Source organism: Macaca mulatta, chromosome 8 (assembly GCF_049350105.2).
Source record: "Macaca mulatta isolate MMU2019108-1 chromosome 8, T2T-MMU8v2.0, whole genome shotgun sequence".
Lineage (NCBI taxonomy): Eukaryota > Metazoa > Chordata > Mammalia > Primates > Cercopithecidae > Macaca > Macaca mulatta.
The window spans coordinates 23,926,455-23,944,612 of record NC_133413.1 but is presented as its reverse complement, the minus strand read 5'-3'; the positions used below and the strand labels follow the sequence as shown (position 1 = coordinate 23,944,612).

The 18,158-nt window shown below is 43.4% G+C and overlaps 1 protein-coding gene across 14 annotated transcripts in view; it reads right to left on the bottom strand.

The window, feature by feature from the left end:
* PIWIL2 (piwi like RNA-mediated gene silencing 2) overlaps positions 1 to 18,158 on the bottom strand; it is a 91,930-nt gene that overhangs the window by 68,154 nt on the left and 5,618 nt on the right. For 6 of the 14 annotated variants that reach the window (XM_015144894.3, XM_077942623.1, XM_077942624.1 and 3 more), the window contains exons 2-10: positions 14,522 to 14,767; positions 12,705 to 12,792; positions 12,399 to 12,537; positions 10,777 to 10,983; positions 9,755 to 9,865; positions 5,979 to 6,096; positions 4,967 to 5,091; positions 3,722 to 3,802; positions 3,303 to 3,416 (exon numbers count right to left, since the gene is read on the bottom strand). In XM_015144894.3, coding sequence (XP_015000380.2) covers positions 3,303 to 3,416; positions 3,722 to 3,802; positions 4,967 to 5,091; positions 5,979 to 6,096; positions 9,755 to 9,865; positions 10,777 to 10,983; positions 12,399 to 12,537; positions 12,705 to 12,792; positions 14,522 to 14,719 — 1,181 coding nt within the window. In that variant the 5' untranslated portion in view covers positions 14,720 to 14,767. 14 annotated transcript variants of the gene reach the window in all.

Sequence of the window (18,158 nt, the reverse complement as noted above, 5' to 3'; positions counted from 1 at the left end):
AAATAGGCCCGGCGTGGTGGTTCATGCCTATAATCCCAGCACTTTGGGAAGCTGAGGCAGGTGGATCACCTGAGGTCAGGAGTTCAAGACCAGCCTGGCCAACACGGCGAAACCCTGTCTCTACTAAAAATGCAAAAATTAGCCAGGTGTGGGGGGAAGTCCCTGTAATCCCAGCTGCTCAGAAAGCCTGAGGCAGGAGAATCGCCTGAACCCAGGAGGTAGAGGTTGCAGTGAGCCAAGATCATGCCACTGCACTCCAGCCTGGGTGACAGGAGTGAAACTCCATCTCAAAAAAAAAAAAAAAAATTGAAAATAAAAATAAAAAATAACTAATTGCGTTTTTTTTGAAGACAGGGAGGGTCTCACTTGCCTAGGCTGGAGTACAGTAGCACTATCACAGCACACTGCAGCCTTGAACCCCTGGCCTCAAGCAATCCTTCCACCTTGGCCTCCCAAAGTGCTGGGATTATAGGCATGAACCAGACCATCCCTGGCCAAGTAGACCTTTCAAGGCAGAAAAGCAAAGGCATTCACTGAAAGTACATGCAAGAAAAATAAACATATAAAAGCAAAGGCAGAAACCACAAAAAAAGAAATAGTAGATTTGAAGACACAGACTTTTATTTAATAAACATTCTTGAATATTTACTATATACAATTAAATAAAACTTACAGGAGGCTATTGGCTTGGACTGGGCTCCTGCACTAGGCCCAACAAAGCAAACCAAAATGGGGTTATTCATGCTGAAGTTCCATGCCACCAAATAGAAACTAAGATCTTTATCTGACTTTCTGAGAAATCAGGAGAGAGAGATAATAGCCAAATCCCCAAACAGGCCAGTTTTAGTATGATGAAGATATCTCCTCTGCTTTAACCTTTACAAGGAAAGTAACAAATGACCAATCTGCTTTTTGTTCTGTTTCTGATTCCCTCACCCTTTTCTGTCTATAAAGCCAACCTCCGCCGCTCAGCTCATCAGAACCCTCAAGGTGTTACCCAATTCATGAACTCCCAATAAAAGCCAACAATTGTGTCTTTTGACAATGCTAAGCCCTATATTAGGTCTAAGCGTACATGGTGAGCAAAAAAGACATGGCCTCTGCCAGAGGAGCTGACAGTCTAGGAGAGACAGACAGAATAATTACAAAAAAGTTCAAGACATCTTCAGCTTCTCTTTCTCTTATCCCACATGCAGTCAGGAAATCCACTAAAATGCTACTTTCAAAATACAGATGTCCAGAAAATGACTCCTTACCACCTCCATCGCTACCATTCTCATGGCTCCACCGCATTACCACAGCCTCCTGACTGGTGTTCCCACTTCCAACCTCAGTCTGCCAAGTCTATTCTCCACACAGCAATAACAGGGAACCTTTTACAATCCAGCTTGGGTCTTGCCACTAAAAGTCCTGCATTTCACTCACAGTGAAGGTTAAAACCCTCACAAAAGCCCTACAAAGCCCTGTGTAATCAGCTCCTCCAACTGCTCTGCCCCTCCACCACCCTGCTTGCTCACTTGGCTGTAGCCACCCTGCGTGTGCCTGCACCAGGCCCGTTTCTGTCTTAACGTCTGCGCCTCAGCTGTCCACCTGCCAAAAGCTTCTTCTCCCGTGTATTCACCTGGCTAACCCCTTACCTCTTTCAAGTGTTTGCTCAAATGAGCTTGACCACTCTACTTAAAACTGCAATTCTCTGCCCCCTTCCCCACTACTTCTGATCGCCCGAACTGTGTGCTCTACTTTTTCTTTTTTCCATGGCTCTTATCGCTTGTAATACATTATACAATTTATTTATTATATTTATTATTTACTGTTCATCTCCCCTGGTGACAACAGAGGCTCTGTGAGGGGAGGGATCTTTGTTTTGCTATCTAACAGGTCCTAAGACTCTGGTTCATAACTGGAGCTTGGTAGGTATACACTGAAGCAATGAATGAAATGGTCAGAGGAGCAAACACAAGCCTGACAACACCCAGTGGTTGTACATAGCTGGTGGGAAAAGAAAATGAAACAATCTTCTACAGGGTAGTTTGTCAAGATATAGTTAACTATCATATTATATTAGATATATATTAAAAGGCTTCAGAACGTTCAGCCCTTCCATTAAGTAATTCTACTTCTGAGTACGTGGCCTAAAAAAATCAGATGTACAGAGACTTATGTATAAGATGAGATTTCATACAGCCACTAAAAATTATACACATCTGGCTGGGCACGGTGGCTCACACCTGTAATCCCAGCCCTTTGGGAGGCTGAGGTGGGCAGATTGCCTGAGCTCAGGAGTTCAAGACCAGTCTGGGAAACATGGTGAAACTCTGTCTCTACTAAAATACAAAATATTAGCCAGACATGGCGGCATGCACCTGTAGTCCCAGCTCTTCGGGAAGCTGAGGCAAAAGAATTGTTTTAACCCAGGAGGCAGAGGTTACAGTGAGATGAGATCGTGCTACGGCACTCCTGCCTGAGCAACAGAGAGAGACACTGTTTCAAAAAAAAAAAAGAAAGAAAGAAAGAAAGAAAAAGAAAAAAAAATTAGCCCAGGCATGGTGGCCTGTAATTCCAGCTACTTGGGGGCTGAGGCAGGAGAATCACTTGAACCCGAGAGGCAGAGGGTGCAGTGAGCCGAGATCGCACCACTGTACTCCAGCCTGGGTGATAGAGTGAGACTCTGTCTCAATTAAAAAAAAAATTATACACATCTGTATTCAATACAGAAACACATACATTGTATATTATTATATGCAAACTCAGCACGTGCATATATCAAACCAAGTTCTCCTAATCACAAATTTAAAAAAAACTCCTTCTCAAAGCATAGCAGATGTCTATTCAGATGCTTATCTCAGTATGACTAGGGACAACGGCACATATATTCAGTGTAGTTATTCTACAACTAAAAATCTAAACAGTGCTGGGTACCATGGCTCATGCCTATAATCCCAACACTTTGAAAGGCTGAGGTAGGAGGGTCCCTTGAAGCCAGGAGTTCAAGACCTGACTGGGAAACATAGCAAGACCCTGTCTCTACAAAAAAAAAAAATTAAAAATTAGCTGGGCGTGGTAGCACACCTGTAGTCCTGACTACTCGGAAAGCTGAGGTGGTAGGATCACTTGAACCCAGGAGTTCAGGGTTACAGTGAGCTATGATCAAACGACTGTATTCCAGCCAGGGTGACAAACAAGACCCTGTCTCTGGGGGGAAAAAAAAAGAGAACAATGTCTAATGTGTATTATTACCAGCTGTTACTGAACTTTTCAGAAAATCATCAGCAAGTTCAAGATAGATCCCACTATTCACTCACATGACATCCAGCACAGAGTCATTTCGAATGACCTTATGGGAGACATCAGCTAGCAGGAAGAGCCCTCCATCTGTCCTTCGGATGCTAGCCGCGTAGCCTGGCCAGATCTGCAATCTGGAGAGAGAGGTGGTCTTAACTGTAGGATTTTCAAAGAACACATATACTTCCATGCCCCCATGTGAACAATACTTTGAGGTCATACTGCCCTTCCCTAATAGTAATGAGAAAGCCTCAGGAAACTAAGTTAACTGACATCATTGCAAACTTACTGAAAAACCAAACTAAGGGAGAGATTTAGTTGATAAATTGTATTCACTACCATAAACTACTGCTGAGATTATGGTACTAAATACAACGGTTGTAATGGAAAATTTCTTTCCAGAACATTCAAAAGTGAGGAAGGGGAAAAAAGCACCAACCTGTGTTGCTGTAGTACCATAGCACTTGTAGGGTCATAAAAGTTTCTCCCCACAAGCTTCATATCTAAAAGTTTCATTACCCTGAAATAAAAAGCAAGTATGAGTTTTCTAATAGAAGAGTAATAAAATTATGTTCCATTATTCTTAGCTACATTTGCCTTTGGAAGTCTGAATGGTTAGAAATATTTGTGCTCTTTGCAGAAGACAGCTTTTATGTTGAGAACAATCTTGCTAAAAGAAAACCAAAAACTGCCAAAGCATTTGACTGAAAAAGTAAAGCAAAACAACAGCAGTCTTTTCCACTTACTAGCTGACCAAACACTGAGTTGATTTCCCAGGTTTGATGTACATTACTTCTCACCATTAACTATGAAGAATGCAAGACAGCACATTGCTAAGTTTGTGAATAACAGTGTGGCAAAGGGAGTTACGTTTTTTTCCTGGTAGTTCAGCTTACTAGGTAGAAATTAGGTTCTGTGGGCCGGGTGCGGTGGCTTACACCTGTAATTCCAGCACTTTGGGAGGCTGAGGCGGATGGATCAAGGGAGATCAAGACCCTCCTGGTCAACATAATGAAACATCATCTCTATTAAAAATATAAAAATTAGCCAGGCGTGGCGCCGCATGCCTGTAATCCCAGCTACTCAGGAGGCTGAGGCAGGAGAATCGCTTGAACCAGGGAGTCGGAGGTTGCAGTGAGCCAATATTACACCACTGCACCACAGCCCGGCGACAGAACGAGACTCTGTCTCAAAATAAAAATTAAAAAAAGAAATTAGGTTCTGTGTAAATAAGAGGTAGTTTGAGAATAGCAGCTGTATGAAAATCAGGATGTTTCAAAAGAAGTTAAACAATTATGAGCTATCTGTAATTCAAAAATTCAAGAGACTGAAAAAAAATCCTTCCAGCAAATATTTTTACACACAACCTCTTTAAGTAGCCCCCTTGTTACTGTCACCATTAAATATGCGCTATAAACAGCTGCTGTCAAAGTTCCTGAACACACCCAGAGGAACTCATTATCCTAACCATCTACCTCCAAACCTAATTTCATATATTCAAATCTGGTCTACCACTTGTGAGATAATTTCTGAGTAAGCCCCAATACCATCCATTTATTCATTAAATGCTTCCAAAGCCATCTAGAATACACTGTCACATATTTCCATCCAAGCATCTTGAAGAACATTACTGCAAATACAAGACTGAAGTTAAAGGACAACAGAACTTCAGCTGTTTCCTTACCGACGGAAAACAACATTGTAGAAGGGAATGCACAGGTCAGAGCAAGGCTCCAGGATCTTTGTCATCTGAACCTTAATGCTGATTTCAGCACTGTCTGTTTTCCTTTGACTTTTTAACTCAAGAACCTAATAAATAAATACACACAGGTAAAACAAAATGACAAAACTAAGAACTAATGACCAAGTCCTAATCTAATTCAACTGTATTCTTAAGAACACTAAAATATCTTAAAACATTTTTCTACTTTTCCCCTCACTTTGTTGTCCACAATGGCAAAAGCACAGCATGACGACTACGGTTCAGAAAAATGATTTGGTAAGAGAATTCCAACCAAGTTTATATTTGCAATTTTTTTTTTTTTTTTTTTTTTGAGACTGAGTCTCGCTCTGTCACCCTGCTGTAGTGCAGTGGCACGATCTCTGCTCACTGCAAGCTTCACCTCCCAGGTTTACGCCATTCTTCTGCCTCAGCCTCCCAAGTAGCTGGGACTACAGGCACCCGCCACCACACCCAGCTAATTTTTTGTATTTTTAGTAGAGCCGGGGTTTCACCGTGTTAGCCAGGATGGTCTCGATCTCCTTACTTCGTGATCCACCTGCCTCAGCCTCCCAAAGTGCTAGGATTATTGTGTGCCACCGCACCTGGCCTACATTTGTAATTTTAAGTTACTCTTTATCACTGAAGTCACAGACTTCCAACCATTCCTCATGTGAGAAGGTGCTTCTTAAGGAATTCAAACCTAAAATGTGCTGTTATGCCCTGCAAAAATGTCTTCCCCTCTATGAACAGAAAAATACAACTTAAACGTACAGGAATTCTATGGTTTCCTACTCATCAAAACACCAGTGCTGGGCCAGGTGAAGTGACTCACGCCTGTAATCCCAGGGCTTTGGGAGTTCAAGACCAGCCTGGGCAACATAGCAAGACCCAATCTCTTAAAAGCAAAACCAAACAAAAAACACCAGAGCACTCTTAGGGTTCATCTGAAAGTCCATTTCCTGTTTGGTCTTACTTGTTGAAGCTTAACAGGCAGATAGAGAATAGATCCATCAAACGCAGTGACGTTGCCGGTGACAGCTTGATGGTCCTTCAACATGCCGAACCTCATGCTTTTGCACTCCACATTGGGGCTGGAAAATAATGAAGAGGATTTTCCTTCAACTTGACTCACACAGCAATCTTTTTTTTTTTTCTTTTTTTTTTTTTTTTTGAGATGGAGTCTTGCTCTGTCGCCCAGGCTGGAGTGCAGTGGCCGGATCTCAGCTCACTGCAAGCTCCGCCCCCCGGGTTCACGCCATTCTCCTGCCTCAGCCTCCCGAGTAGCTGGGACTATAGGCGCCCGCCACCTCGCCCGGCTAGTTTTTTGTATTTTTTAGTAGAGACGGGGTTTCACCGTGTTAGCCAGGATGGTCTCGATCTCCTGACCTCATGATCCGCCCGTCTCGGCCTCCCAAAGTGCTGGGATTACAGGCGTGAGCCACCGCGCCCGGCCTCACACAGCAATCTTTACCGCAGCTGTGCAACAGGTGCTAGTTACCCAGTAACTGCTGCTCCATCTAGTGGCCATATTAAAAATTATCTATCTGACTAGAACTTTGACTCAAGAATACCTGCTCGCAGCTGAAACATCAGAAAATACAGGTTAAAAAAAAATAAAAACCACCCCTAAATTCTACCATCAACGGACATCTGCCTTAGCATGTCAGTGTATTATTCCTTCATATATACATATTTGTTTTTGAGATGGAGTCTTGCTCTACCGCCCAGGCTGGAGTGCAGTGGCATGATATTGGCTCACTGCAACCTCCACCTCCTAGGTTCAAGCGATTCTCCCTTTGTTTCCTTAACGTTTGTCAATCCATTCTCAGAGGAAGGGTTCACCCCACCTGCCTTTTTTTTTTTTTTTTTTTTTTGAGATAGGGTCTTGCTTTGTCACCCAGGCTGAAGGACAGTGGCATGATCATAGCTCACTGCAGTCTCAAACTCCTGGGCTCAAGTGATCCTTCTGCCTCAGGCCCCCAAGTAACTGGGACTCTAAGTGTACCACCAGACCTGGCTAATATAAAAAACATTTTTTTTTTTGCCCTGGCACAGTGGCTCATGCCTGTAATCCCAGCACTTTGGGAGGCCGAGGTGGGTGGATCACTTGAGGCCAGGAGTTCAAGATCACTCTGGCCATCATGGTGAAACCCTGTTCTACTAAAAATACAAAAAAATCAGTGGGGTGTGGTGGCATGTGGTTGTAATCCCAGCTACTTGGAGGCTGAGGCATGAGAATCACTTCAGTCTGGGAGATGGAGGTAGCACTGAGGTGAGACTGTGCCACTGCACTCCAGCCTGGGCAACAAAGTGAGGCTGTCTCAAAAGCATAAATAAAATAAAATTTTTTGTTGTTGTTACCTAGGATAGTCTTAAACTCCTAGCCTCAAGCAACTCTCCCTCCTCGGCCTCCCTAAGTGCTGGGATTACAGACATGAGCCACTGCATGCAGCCGTCTCCCCTCTTTAATGCTCACCTCTTTGCTGTACGTTTCACAACAAGCCTGTTTCCTAGGATCCAATTTCCCCTGCTTTTCTGGCTACTTCCCTCTACCTGTTGTATGTGCTCAGCTCTGCTTTCTTACCTCATAGAAACTATTAAAGCAAAAAAAAAAAAAAAAAAAAAGAAAGAAACTATTAAAGCAATCCTGTTGCCTTCTATAATTATTCCATTTTCTCATTCCTCTTACAAACTTTTTAAATGACTGGCCAAGTCACTGGCTACTTCTTATGGCCTACCCCCTCCTTTGTGCTTTTCATCTTTCATTTTTTTTTTTCTCTCTACAACTCTAACAAAACTACTAGAAGATCACCACACCCTCAACAAGCAAATCCAGTTGCTTTTTTTCCTGTGGCCAGAGCCAACCACCTTCTCATTATCTTCATTCAAATGAGTCCTTCCTTTGGTCTTTATAACATACCTTCAGAATATCTTCTCCCTAACTGTTCCTTTCTTCTCTCTTTCACTCCACTTCTTCCTCTTGTGTCATCAACTAGCAGCTGTCCTTCATAAATTCAGCCTTCCTAGTATAGCTACCTTTAGAAATAGTATGGAAGTTTCTGGCCAGGCATGGTGGTTCATGCCAGTAATCCCAGCACTTTGGGAGGCCGAGGCAGGTGGATTACTTGAGGTCAGGAGTTTGAGACCAGCCTGGTCAACATGGCAAAACCCCGACTCTACTAAAAAAAAAATACAAAAATTAGCCAGGCATGGGGGTGCTCGCCTGTAATCCCAGCTACTAGGAGGACGAGGCAAGAGAATTGCTTGAACCTGGGAGGCAGAGGTTGCAGTGAGCTGAGATTGTACCACTGCACTCCAGCCTGGGTGACAAATTGAGACCCTGTCTCAAAACAAAACAAAACAAAACAGAAAGAAATGGTATGAAAGTTTCTTTAAAAAGCTAAAAATAGTACTACGTATGATTTAACAATCCCACTTCTGGGTACTTATCCAAAGGAATTAAAATCAGTGTGTCAAAGAGATATATGTGCACTCCCACGTTCACTGCAGCACTATTCACAACAGGCAAGACAGAATCAATCTAAGTGTCCACCAATGGATGAATGGATAAAGTGGTACACATACACAATGGAATACTACATAGCCTTTAAAAAGAAGTACATCCTGTCATTTGTGACAATATGAAAGGATCTGGAGAGTATTATGCTAAGTGAAATAAGATAGGCACAGAAAAACAAATACCATCTGATCTCACTCATATATGGAATCTAAAAAAGTTGAACTCATTGTGAACAGAGAGTAAGAACATGGCTACCAGAGGCTGGGGGGTGAGGGGTATGGGGAAATGGCAGATGTTGGTTAAAAGCTACAAAGTTTCAGACAGACAGGTGGAGTAAGTTTTAGTGATCTATAGTAACCATAGTTAACAACAGCGTGTATTTCAAAATTCCTAAAAGAGATTTTAAATGTTTTCACCACAAAAAACAGTAAGTAGGTGAGGTGACAGATATGTCAATTAGCCTGATTTAATCTTTCTATTATGTATACATTATCAAAACATCATATTGTATTCATACATATACCCAACTATTTTTCAATTAAAAAAACTGAGACTTCCATATCATCTAATTTTCTTCACAAGTATTTCAAAACACTTATTTTCACAATTCCAGCTAAGAACTTCCAGCTAATGACTCCTCTAAGATATTAAAAGAGAACACAAACTAATATAAACTCTTTCTAAATACTAATAAATCCTAAAACTATTGATATAAAACTGAAGTTATCTTTCTTCATTTTTCTCACCCCTAAATTTAACCCTAGACTGTCACTGGAGAGATGTCAGATGTTGGTATGATGGCTCATGCAGGGAAGGATCCAGGTTTTATGGGGCATGGATTTCACACCACTGGTGGGGGAGGGGGAGGGTTCTTTAAGAAAAAGAATACAAAATTACACATATGAAATAAGTTAAAAGATCATGGAAGACACCTAATGCAAATTTTAAAAGGCCCTGAACTTAAGCTTCATTAATTTCACATTAAATTAACTTCTAGCCTCATGTATAAATCTATACTCTATGAAGTTAAAATCGGGATTGGTAATATAGCTAAATACATACACAAAGTTTAAGATTAACCTTAAACTTCCTGTAAGGATCTGAGTAAATGCATTATCTCATCGAGAGGTCCACCAGGAACTGTACAGGACAATATTCAGTTATTCCAGGGGAACTATTTTTTTACTGCCCTCTAAGAAGTGAACAATACGAAGGAAAGCTGTGAATACCTGAAAGTCACATGATATTGATAAACTGCTTCATTATGACACTGTATTTTGATGAGGTTCAGTCCCAAAGACTGAGGTGTTCCTTTTGATCCCTGCTTCACAATAAGCTCTCTAGAAAATAAAAACAAAAAGCAACTGCACGTATCAAAAACAAAAAACAAAATAACTAACCAACCCACACACCCAACAACAAAAAGATTGGGGGAAGTAACATTTTTTCACATTTTGCTACAGATACACAAATTAAGAATCAACACTTTAAAAAGCTCCCTCTGAAGGCCAATCATTAGCAAGACCTAATTAGATAAGCAAGGTCACCCTACCTTTCCTAGTAACATTACCAAATAAACTAGGCCCATTAACTAAGAACACAAGGATGAGTTCTATGGAGAAAGATGAAGCGTCACGATATTCTTCCTAAATTATTTCCTTATCTTCAATAAGACAAAGAATTGTCTCAATTGGGAAGGAAACAAAAGGCCATGAGTCCATTCTTTTGTTGCAAGCTATATGTCCACTGTCAACCACATTTAACTTTAGAAATTGTCCCATCTTGGCTGGATGCGGTGGCTCACACCTGTAATCCCAGCACTTTGGGAGGCTGAGGCGGCTGGATCACGAGGTCAGGAGTTCACGACCAGCCTGGCCAACGTGGTGAGACCCCATCTCTACTAAAAATACAGAAAAATTAGGTGGGGGTGATGGCGGGCGCCTGTAATCCCAACTACTCGGGAGGTTGAGGCAGGGAATTACTTGAACCCACAAGGCGGAGGTTACAGTGAGCCGAGATTGTGCCACTGCACTGCAGCCTGGGTGACAGCGTGAGACTCTGTCTCAAAAAGAAAAAAAACAAACTGTCCCATCTCTTTGTCAATCTCCTACTGGCAAAAACCAGAACACCCTGCAATACTTATTACCCAGGGAGGACCCAACAAAAATAGATTTTACAATACTACACACCAGCCAAAATGCAGAGTTTTCACGATCATTACTAAGTAGAGAAGGCAGTGCTCCTGACTTACTTTTCCTTGTGTTCCACAGTCAGGACCAGAGGGTGATCTGGAGAGTGCAGGGGGGACTGGGGCAGAGCTGGTAGTGATGACAGCTGCGGGGGATCCCGGAATGGTGCACTGAAGGCACAGGGAGGCTTGTCCACTCCTCTGCCGATACCACCTGCTGCTCTTCCCAGTGGTAATAAAGAAGCATCCGAACTCCCTCTTCCAAGCATCCTGAAATGTGGAGAGAGAGGAAAATCAGGGCTTTTTATAATAGCTATGTCCCATCCAGATTATTCCCCCAACTCCACAACCTCTTCCTGGAGGAATCAGCTAAAGTCATCCAAGTTTGAAATTCTCTCAAACCACATATGCCAAGGCCAGGCACAGTGGCTCATGCCTGTAATTCTAGCACTTTGGGAAGCCGAGGTGGGCAGACTGCTTGAGACCAGGAGTTCAAGACCAGCCTAAACAATACAGTGAAACCCCAAATTATAAAAAATACAAAAATTAGCCAGGTATAGTGGCTCATGACTGTAGTCCCAGCTACTTGGGTGGCTGAGGTGGGAGGATCACTTCAGCCTGGGAGGTCGAGGCTGCAGTGAGCTGAGATCATACCACTGCACTAAAGCCTGGGTGACAGAGACAGACCCAAATTAAAAACAAACAAACAAACAAAACACAACATATGCCACCATGACTCATTCACCAACCACTATGGACTGTCAGAGCCATCTTCCATAGCAGAATAGAGGAGAAAGTTTGACTCAACATAATTAAAGAATCACCACGGCTGGGTGCAGTGGCTCACGCCTGTAATCCCTGCACTTAGGGAAGCCAAGGTGGGAGGATTGCCTGACATCAGGAGTTTGGGACCAACCTGGCTAATATGGTGAAACCCCATCTCTACTAAAAATACAAAAATTAGCTGAGTATGAGGCAGAGGTTGCAGTGAGCCGAGATCGCGGCACTGCAGAGGTGCAGAGGTTGCAGTGAGCCAAGATTGCCCCACTGCATTCCAGCCTGGACAACACATCGAGACTCCATCTCAAAAAAAAAAAAAAAAAAAAAAAAAAAGTCTGGGCACAGTGGCTCATGCCTGTAATCCCACTACTTTGGGAGGCCAAGGCGGGCGGATCACTTGAGGTCAGGAGTTCAAGACCAGCTTGACCAACATGATGAAACCCCGTCTCTACTAAAAATACAAAAAATTAGCTGGGCGTGGTGGCGCATGCGTGTAGTCCCAGCTACTCGGGAGGCTGAGGCGGGAGAATTGCTTGAACCTGGGAGGCGGAGGTTGCAGTGAGTCGAGATCAAGGTACTGCACTCCAGCCTGAGCGACAGAGCAAGACTCCATCTCAAAAAAAAAAAAAAAAAAAAAAAAAAAAAAAAATTCATCCCAATCAGGGTAATTTTTTAAGAGGACAAATGAATTTCTGAACAGCCCAGGAAGAACTACTTCTTACCCTTTTCCAATGTCTAGCTGTATTAACAGCTGCTGACTACTCTTGGGAAATGCACATTCTTTAATATAAAACCAGACATTGATTGTTTATGAGATGACACAACCCTTCTTAGAGTTGCTCTCTGAACTTACAGAGATACTCCATCTGAATTTGATAGTTACCTGAGAGCGTAACTTTACCCACCTATTCCAACCAACGGAGGCCTCTGCCATCTTGCTGTCCCCAGCTGCCAACACTTTTGGATTCCAAAAAGTGGGAGAGAGTTCCTCCTTGTCCTTGCGTACCAGATTAGCAGACAAGCCTCGACCTAAAATGCCTCTACCTGAAAGAAAGAACCGAACCCCAGCAATGACTATGAGTTAAATGTGTTTTATAGTTTTTTTTTTTTTTTTTTAAAGCACAGTTATGTTTCTGAAGATAAACCATTTGGATTTTAGAAGAAACCAATCATATATATCACTGAATTTCTCAAGTTAGTTTTCCACATACCTGATGGAGGCATTTCCCGTTTCAGAGGCGTCTTAGAAACTGTTTCAATGCCCAGGCCTCTGAACATGGAGACCAAACCCACAGACTCCTGTGGAAAGTCAAAGAATAAAGTTCCAAGAGGTAGTTTAAAACCCCAGAAACAAGAGCTTTCTTAGTCTTGGTATATAAGAAAAATCATCTTCAAATTCTATAAATGTTTTAAGAATAAAGAGAAACATTTTATAAACTTTAAAAAATACTTGTAACTGTGTGATATTAGGTCTTAAAGCACAGTTACAGTTATAGCCCATGATTTGATATGCAGTATAACAAAACGCAACAGAACAGAGTTAACTTTTCCATTTTGATTTGATAAACAGCATAACAAAATGCAACAGGACAGAATTAACTTTTCCATTTTTCTATTTCCTGCATATTCAAGGCAAGAAAGAACAAGTGTACTGGTTAATAAATTTCAAAAAAGCTGGATCATTTATGAGTATCAGAGGTTTGGATAACCTGCTACTGTTTTCCTACAGCAGTCTTGAATGTCTACTACTGTTACACCAGTTGGATCTGGCATGAATAAAAGCTATGTATAGACTCAAGCAATTCATTTGAGTCAACATGTAAGATTACTGTCATAAACTTTTCTCCTTACAAAAATATTACATTTGACAATGTAAACTCTACTTAAAATAATCCTAACTTCATTATTAGGTTCGTCCTACATTTGCTCTCTTTGACATATTAATTATAGACAAATATTCTTGAAATTACTTTATAATTAAAAATTGAATCCTGGCTAACACGGTGAAACCCCGTCTAACCTAAAAAATACAAAAAACTAGCCGGGCGAGGTGGCGGGCGCCTGTAGTCCCAGCTACTCGGGAGGCTGAGGCAGGAGAATGGCGTGAACCCGGGAGGCGGAGCTTGTAGTGAGCTGAGATCCGGCCACTGCACTCCAGCCTGGGTGACAGAGCGAGACTCTGTCCCAAAAAAAAAAAAAAAAAAAAAAAAAAATTGAAGAGCATACACATGTTAAGTGTTCACACAGCAGCAGCAATAACTGAAGATCCTATTTTTCTTTAAGATTTGTTCATTGGGCAATGAGCCTTCCAAAATGAACAAATGTTAAGTATTATTACCTCAGAGGCAGGAACTGCTGCTACTATCATAAAGTCAAAACCAGGGTGAAAATCTAAATATTCAGAAAAGAACAAGAGGTTGTACCTTTAGCCCTAACAATTACAGATGGAGGGATGGAGGGATGATTGGAAGCTAGAGGACCTATGGTACTTACCAAGTCCATCTAGCGTTCATTATGCGGTACTTTTTCATACCTCTAGAAACTCTAGATTTGAAACATCTGCCCAGATGTATCTATTTGTTAAAGAAAAAAAAAAAAGACAACCTTGTTTCTGTTTAGGGTTTCCCAGTTTTGCAAGCACTTTGTTGTTGTTGCTGTTTGAGATAGAGTCTCGCTCTGTCGCCTAGGCTGGAGAACAGTGGCAAGATCTCAGCTAACTGCAACCTCCGCCTCCAGGGTTCAAGCAATTATCCTGCCTTAGCTTCCTGAGTAGCTGGGATTACAGGCGCACACCACCACGCCTGGCTAATTTTTGTATTTTTAGTAGAGATGGGGTTTCACCATTTTGGCCAGGCTGGTCTTGAACTCCTGACCTCAGATGATCCACATGCCTCGGCCTCCCAAAATGCTGGGATTACAGGCGTGAGCCACCGTGCCCAGCCCTGCAAGCACTTTGTAATCCATTACTACTTCTGATGGCAGACAGGTAAGCTATATGCCTCTCCTATGCATCCTGAAGTGGTCTTACCCTTTGTGCTGGCCCCCTCTGTGTGCTTGGCTCCTCTGGCTTTCCAAATACATGGCCTCTGCCTGCAGGTACTCCCCTGCCCAGAGCTGGGTCCAAAGGTTTAGAAGCTTGTAGCCAACAGCCTGGCATCCGTACAGCCTGGCACTGGGATGGGTGGACAGGAGACTGGCCCCTGAACGATGGTCGGAAAGGATCCATGGAAAGGCTGTAGAGAACACGTGTGTTGATCCTGTTCTGGTTAATTACCTGCCAGCATTTTCAAAAGATTAAGGTTCCCAACTGTTTTCCTTTTTCTTCAAGACACACTCACAAAGTATTAAAATAATATTTTGAGTCAGTCCAGTAACATGCCCAGCCTTCCACAACATATTCACTTCAAAGGCTTCTATCTGATCTGTAATATTCTAAATACCCTTCATTAACAATTCCTTACAGCAGTGGTCCCCAACCTTTTTGGCACCAGAGACTGGTTTCCTGGAAGATAATTTTTCCTTGGACCCAGGGGTAGGGGGATGGTTTCAGAGTGACTCAAATGCACTACATTTATTGTGCACTTTATTTCTATTATTACATTATGATAATGAAATACAATAATTATACAACTCACCATAATGTAGGATCAGTGGGAGCCCTGATCTTGTTTTCCTGCAACTAGATGGTCCCATCTGTGGGTGATGGGAGACAGTGACAGATCATCAGGCATTAGACTCTCATAAGGAGCACACAACCTAGATCCCTCGAATGTGAAGTTCACAAGATGGTTTGTACAATGAGAATCTAATGCCACCAGTGATCCGACAGGAGGCAGAGCTCAGGTGATACTATGAGCCATGGGGAGCGGCTGTCAATACAGATGAAGCTTTGCTCATTTGCCAACCTCTCATCACCTCATGCTGTGCAGCCCAGTTCCTAACAGGCCCCCAACCAGTCTGTGGCCTGGGGGTTGGGAACCCCTGCCTTACAGGCTCACATCCTCCTTGAACTTATATTTTCTACCCAAATAGCCTCTCACAAAACGCAATCCTATAAGTTAACTAGCTGTTGTGTAAGGAAGCAGTTTTTTGGGAGGGTCTCCCTCTGTCGCCCAGGCTGCAGTGCAGTGGCATGATCATGGCTCAAGTGACCCTCACATCTCAATCTCCTGAGTAGCTGGGACTACAAGCATGCACCACAACACCCAGCTAATTTGTATATTTTTTGTAGAGACAGGGTCTTGCCATGTTGCCAAGTCTGGTCTCAAACACCCGGGCTCAAGCAATCTGCTGCCTCAGCACCCCAAAGTGCTGGGATAACAGGCGTGAGCCACCACACCTGGCTAAGACAGTTTTTACGTACGGTGATGACTTTTGTTTATAAACAATTTTTTTTTTTGAGATGGAGTTTCACTCTTGTTGCCCAGGCTGGAGTGCAATGGCACAATCTCAGCTCAACGCAACCTCTGCCTCCCGGGTTCAAGTAATTCTCCTGCCTCAGCCTCCCGTGTAGCTGGGATTACAGGCATGCAGCACCAGGCTCGGCTAATTTTGTATTTTAGTAGAGACGGGGTTTCTCTATGTTGGTCAGGCTGGTCTCAAACTCCCGACCTCAGGTGATCAGCCCACCTGGGCCTCCCAAAGTGCTGGGATTACAGGCGTGAGTTACCATGCCTGGCCTATAAACAACTTCATAGTTAACATAGCCATATCATAAAATTATTGTCAATAAATATTTATGAGTTTTTGCTTTGTTTTTAGCCTCTCTTTCCTAAGTAAGAGTCCTTTTTTCCAGGCTATGATTGCACTAACCTCTTTTCCTTGGTCTGTTTAGTTGCTTCTCCGAATCTCTATCCAATTCTTTTTTACAAAATTCTTCCTTCAGGCTGAGCACAGTGGTTCATGCCTGTAATCTCAGCACTCTGGGAGGCCTAGGTGGGAGGACCACTTGAGGCCAGGAGTTGGAGGCCAGCGCCTTAGGAACACAGTGAGACCCTGTCTCTATAAAAAATTTAAAAATAGAAAAAAATTTTTTTTTAAACTCTCTTCTTTCAGACTCCACCAGAAATCTCCAGAGGACGCAGTCTTTCTGCTTCGAGCCTACAATACTTGCTCAGTCTCACAGGCTGCATTTAACACCCTTCTCTCCCCCAGGTTACCAGGGGTGAGGCTCTCCCTGGCTTCCCCACCAAATCTAAAGCCCATCAGGTCTCTTCAAGATCACTTCATAACCTGTAGGTTGGGCGTGGTGGCCCATGCCTGTAATTCCAGCGCTTTGGGAGGGGGGTGGATCACTTGAGGTCAAGTGTTCAAGACCAGCATGGCCAACATGGTGAAACCCTGTCTTTACTAAAAATACAAAAATTAGTCAGGCGTGGTGGTGCAAGCCTGTAATCCCCCCTACTCAGGAGTCTGAGGCACCAGAATCGCTTGAACCCAGGAGGCGGAGGTTGCAGTGAGTCAAGATGGTGGCACTCCAGCCTAGGTGACAGAGCAAGATTCTGTTTCAAAAAAAAAAAAAATCACTTTATGACCTATAGATTTCAAGACACCCTCCTTAAGGGGTTCCTCTCATTGTCCTGACTTGCCCCTGATTCCTGAAAAATATTTCTTAATGGAAAAGATTTTTTTTTTTAAAGACAGGGTCGGCGGATCACGAGATCAGGAGATCGAGACTATCCTGGCTAACACGGTGAAACCCCGTCTCTACTAAAAATGCAAAAAATTAGCCGGGCGAGGTGGCGGGCGCCTGTAGTCCCAGCTACTCGGGAGGCTGAGGCAGGAGAATGGCGTGAACCCGGGAGGCGGAGCTTGCAGTGAGCCGAGATCGCGCCATTGCACCCCAGCCTGGGCGACTAAGCGAGACTCTGTCTCAAAAAAAAAAAAAAAAAAAAAAAAAAAAAAGACAGGGTCTTGCTCTGTCATCCAGGTTGAGTGAAGCGTTGGGATCTTAGCTCACTACAGTCTCAACCTCCTGTGCTCAAGCAGTCCTCTTGTCTCAGCCTCCCAAGTAGCTAGGACTTCAGGTACTTGCCACCATACCCAGCTAATTTTTTTGTTTGTTTGTTTTTGAGGCGGAGTCTCGCTCTGTCACCCAGGCTGGAGTGCAGTGGCCGGATCTCAGCTCACTGCAAGCTCCGCCTCCCAGGTTTATGCCATTCTCCTGCCTCAGCCTCCCTAGTAGCTGGGACTACAGGCGCCTGCCACCTCGCCCAGCTAGTTTTTTTGTATTTTTTAGTAGAGACAGGGTTTCACGGTGTTAGCCAGGATGTTCTCGATCTCCTGACCTCGTGATCCGCCCGCCTCAGCCTCCCAAAGTGCTGGGATTACAGGCTTGAGCCACCACGCCCGGCCCATACCCAGCTAATTTTTAAAAAACTTTGTAGAGATGGGATCTTACCATGTTGCCCAGGCTGGTCTCAAACTGCTGACCTCAAGTGATCCTCCCACCTCAGCCTCCCCAAATGCTGGGAGAAGCCTCTTCTTAACTTTCAAAAAGCTGTCTTGGCCAGGCATGATGGCTCACGCCTGTAATCCCAGCACTCTGGGAGGCCGAGGTGGGCAGATCACAAGGTCAGGGGTTCAAGACCAGCCTGACCAAAATGGTGAAACCCCATCTCCACTAAAAATACAAAAATTAGCCAGGCATGGTGGCGTGCGCCTGT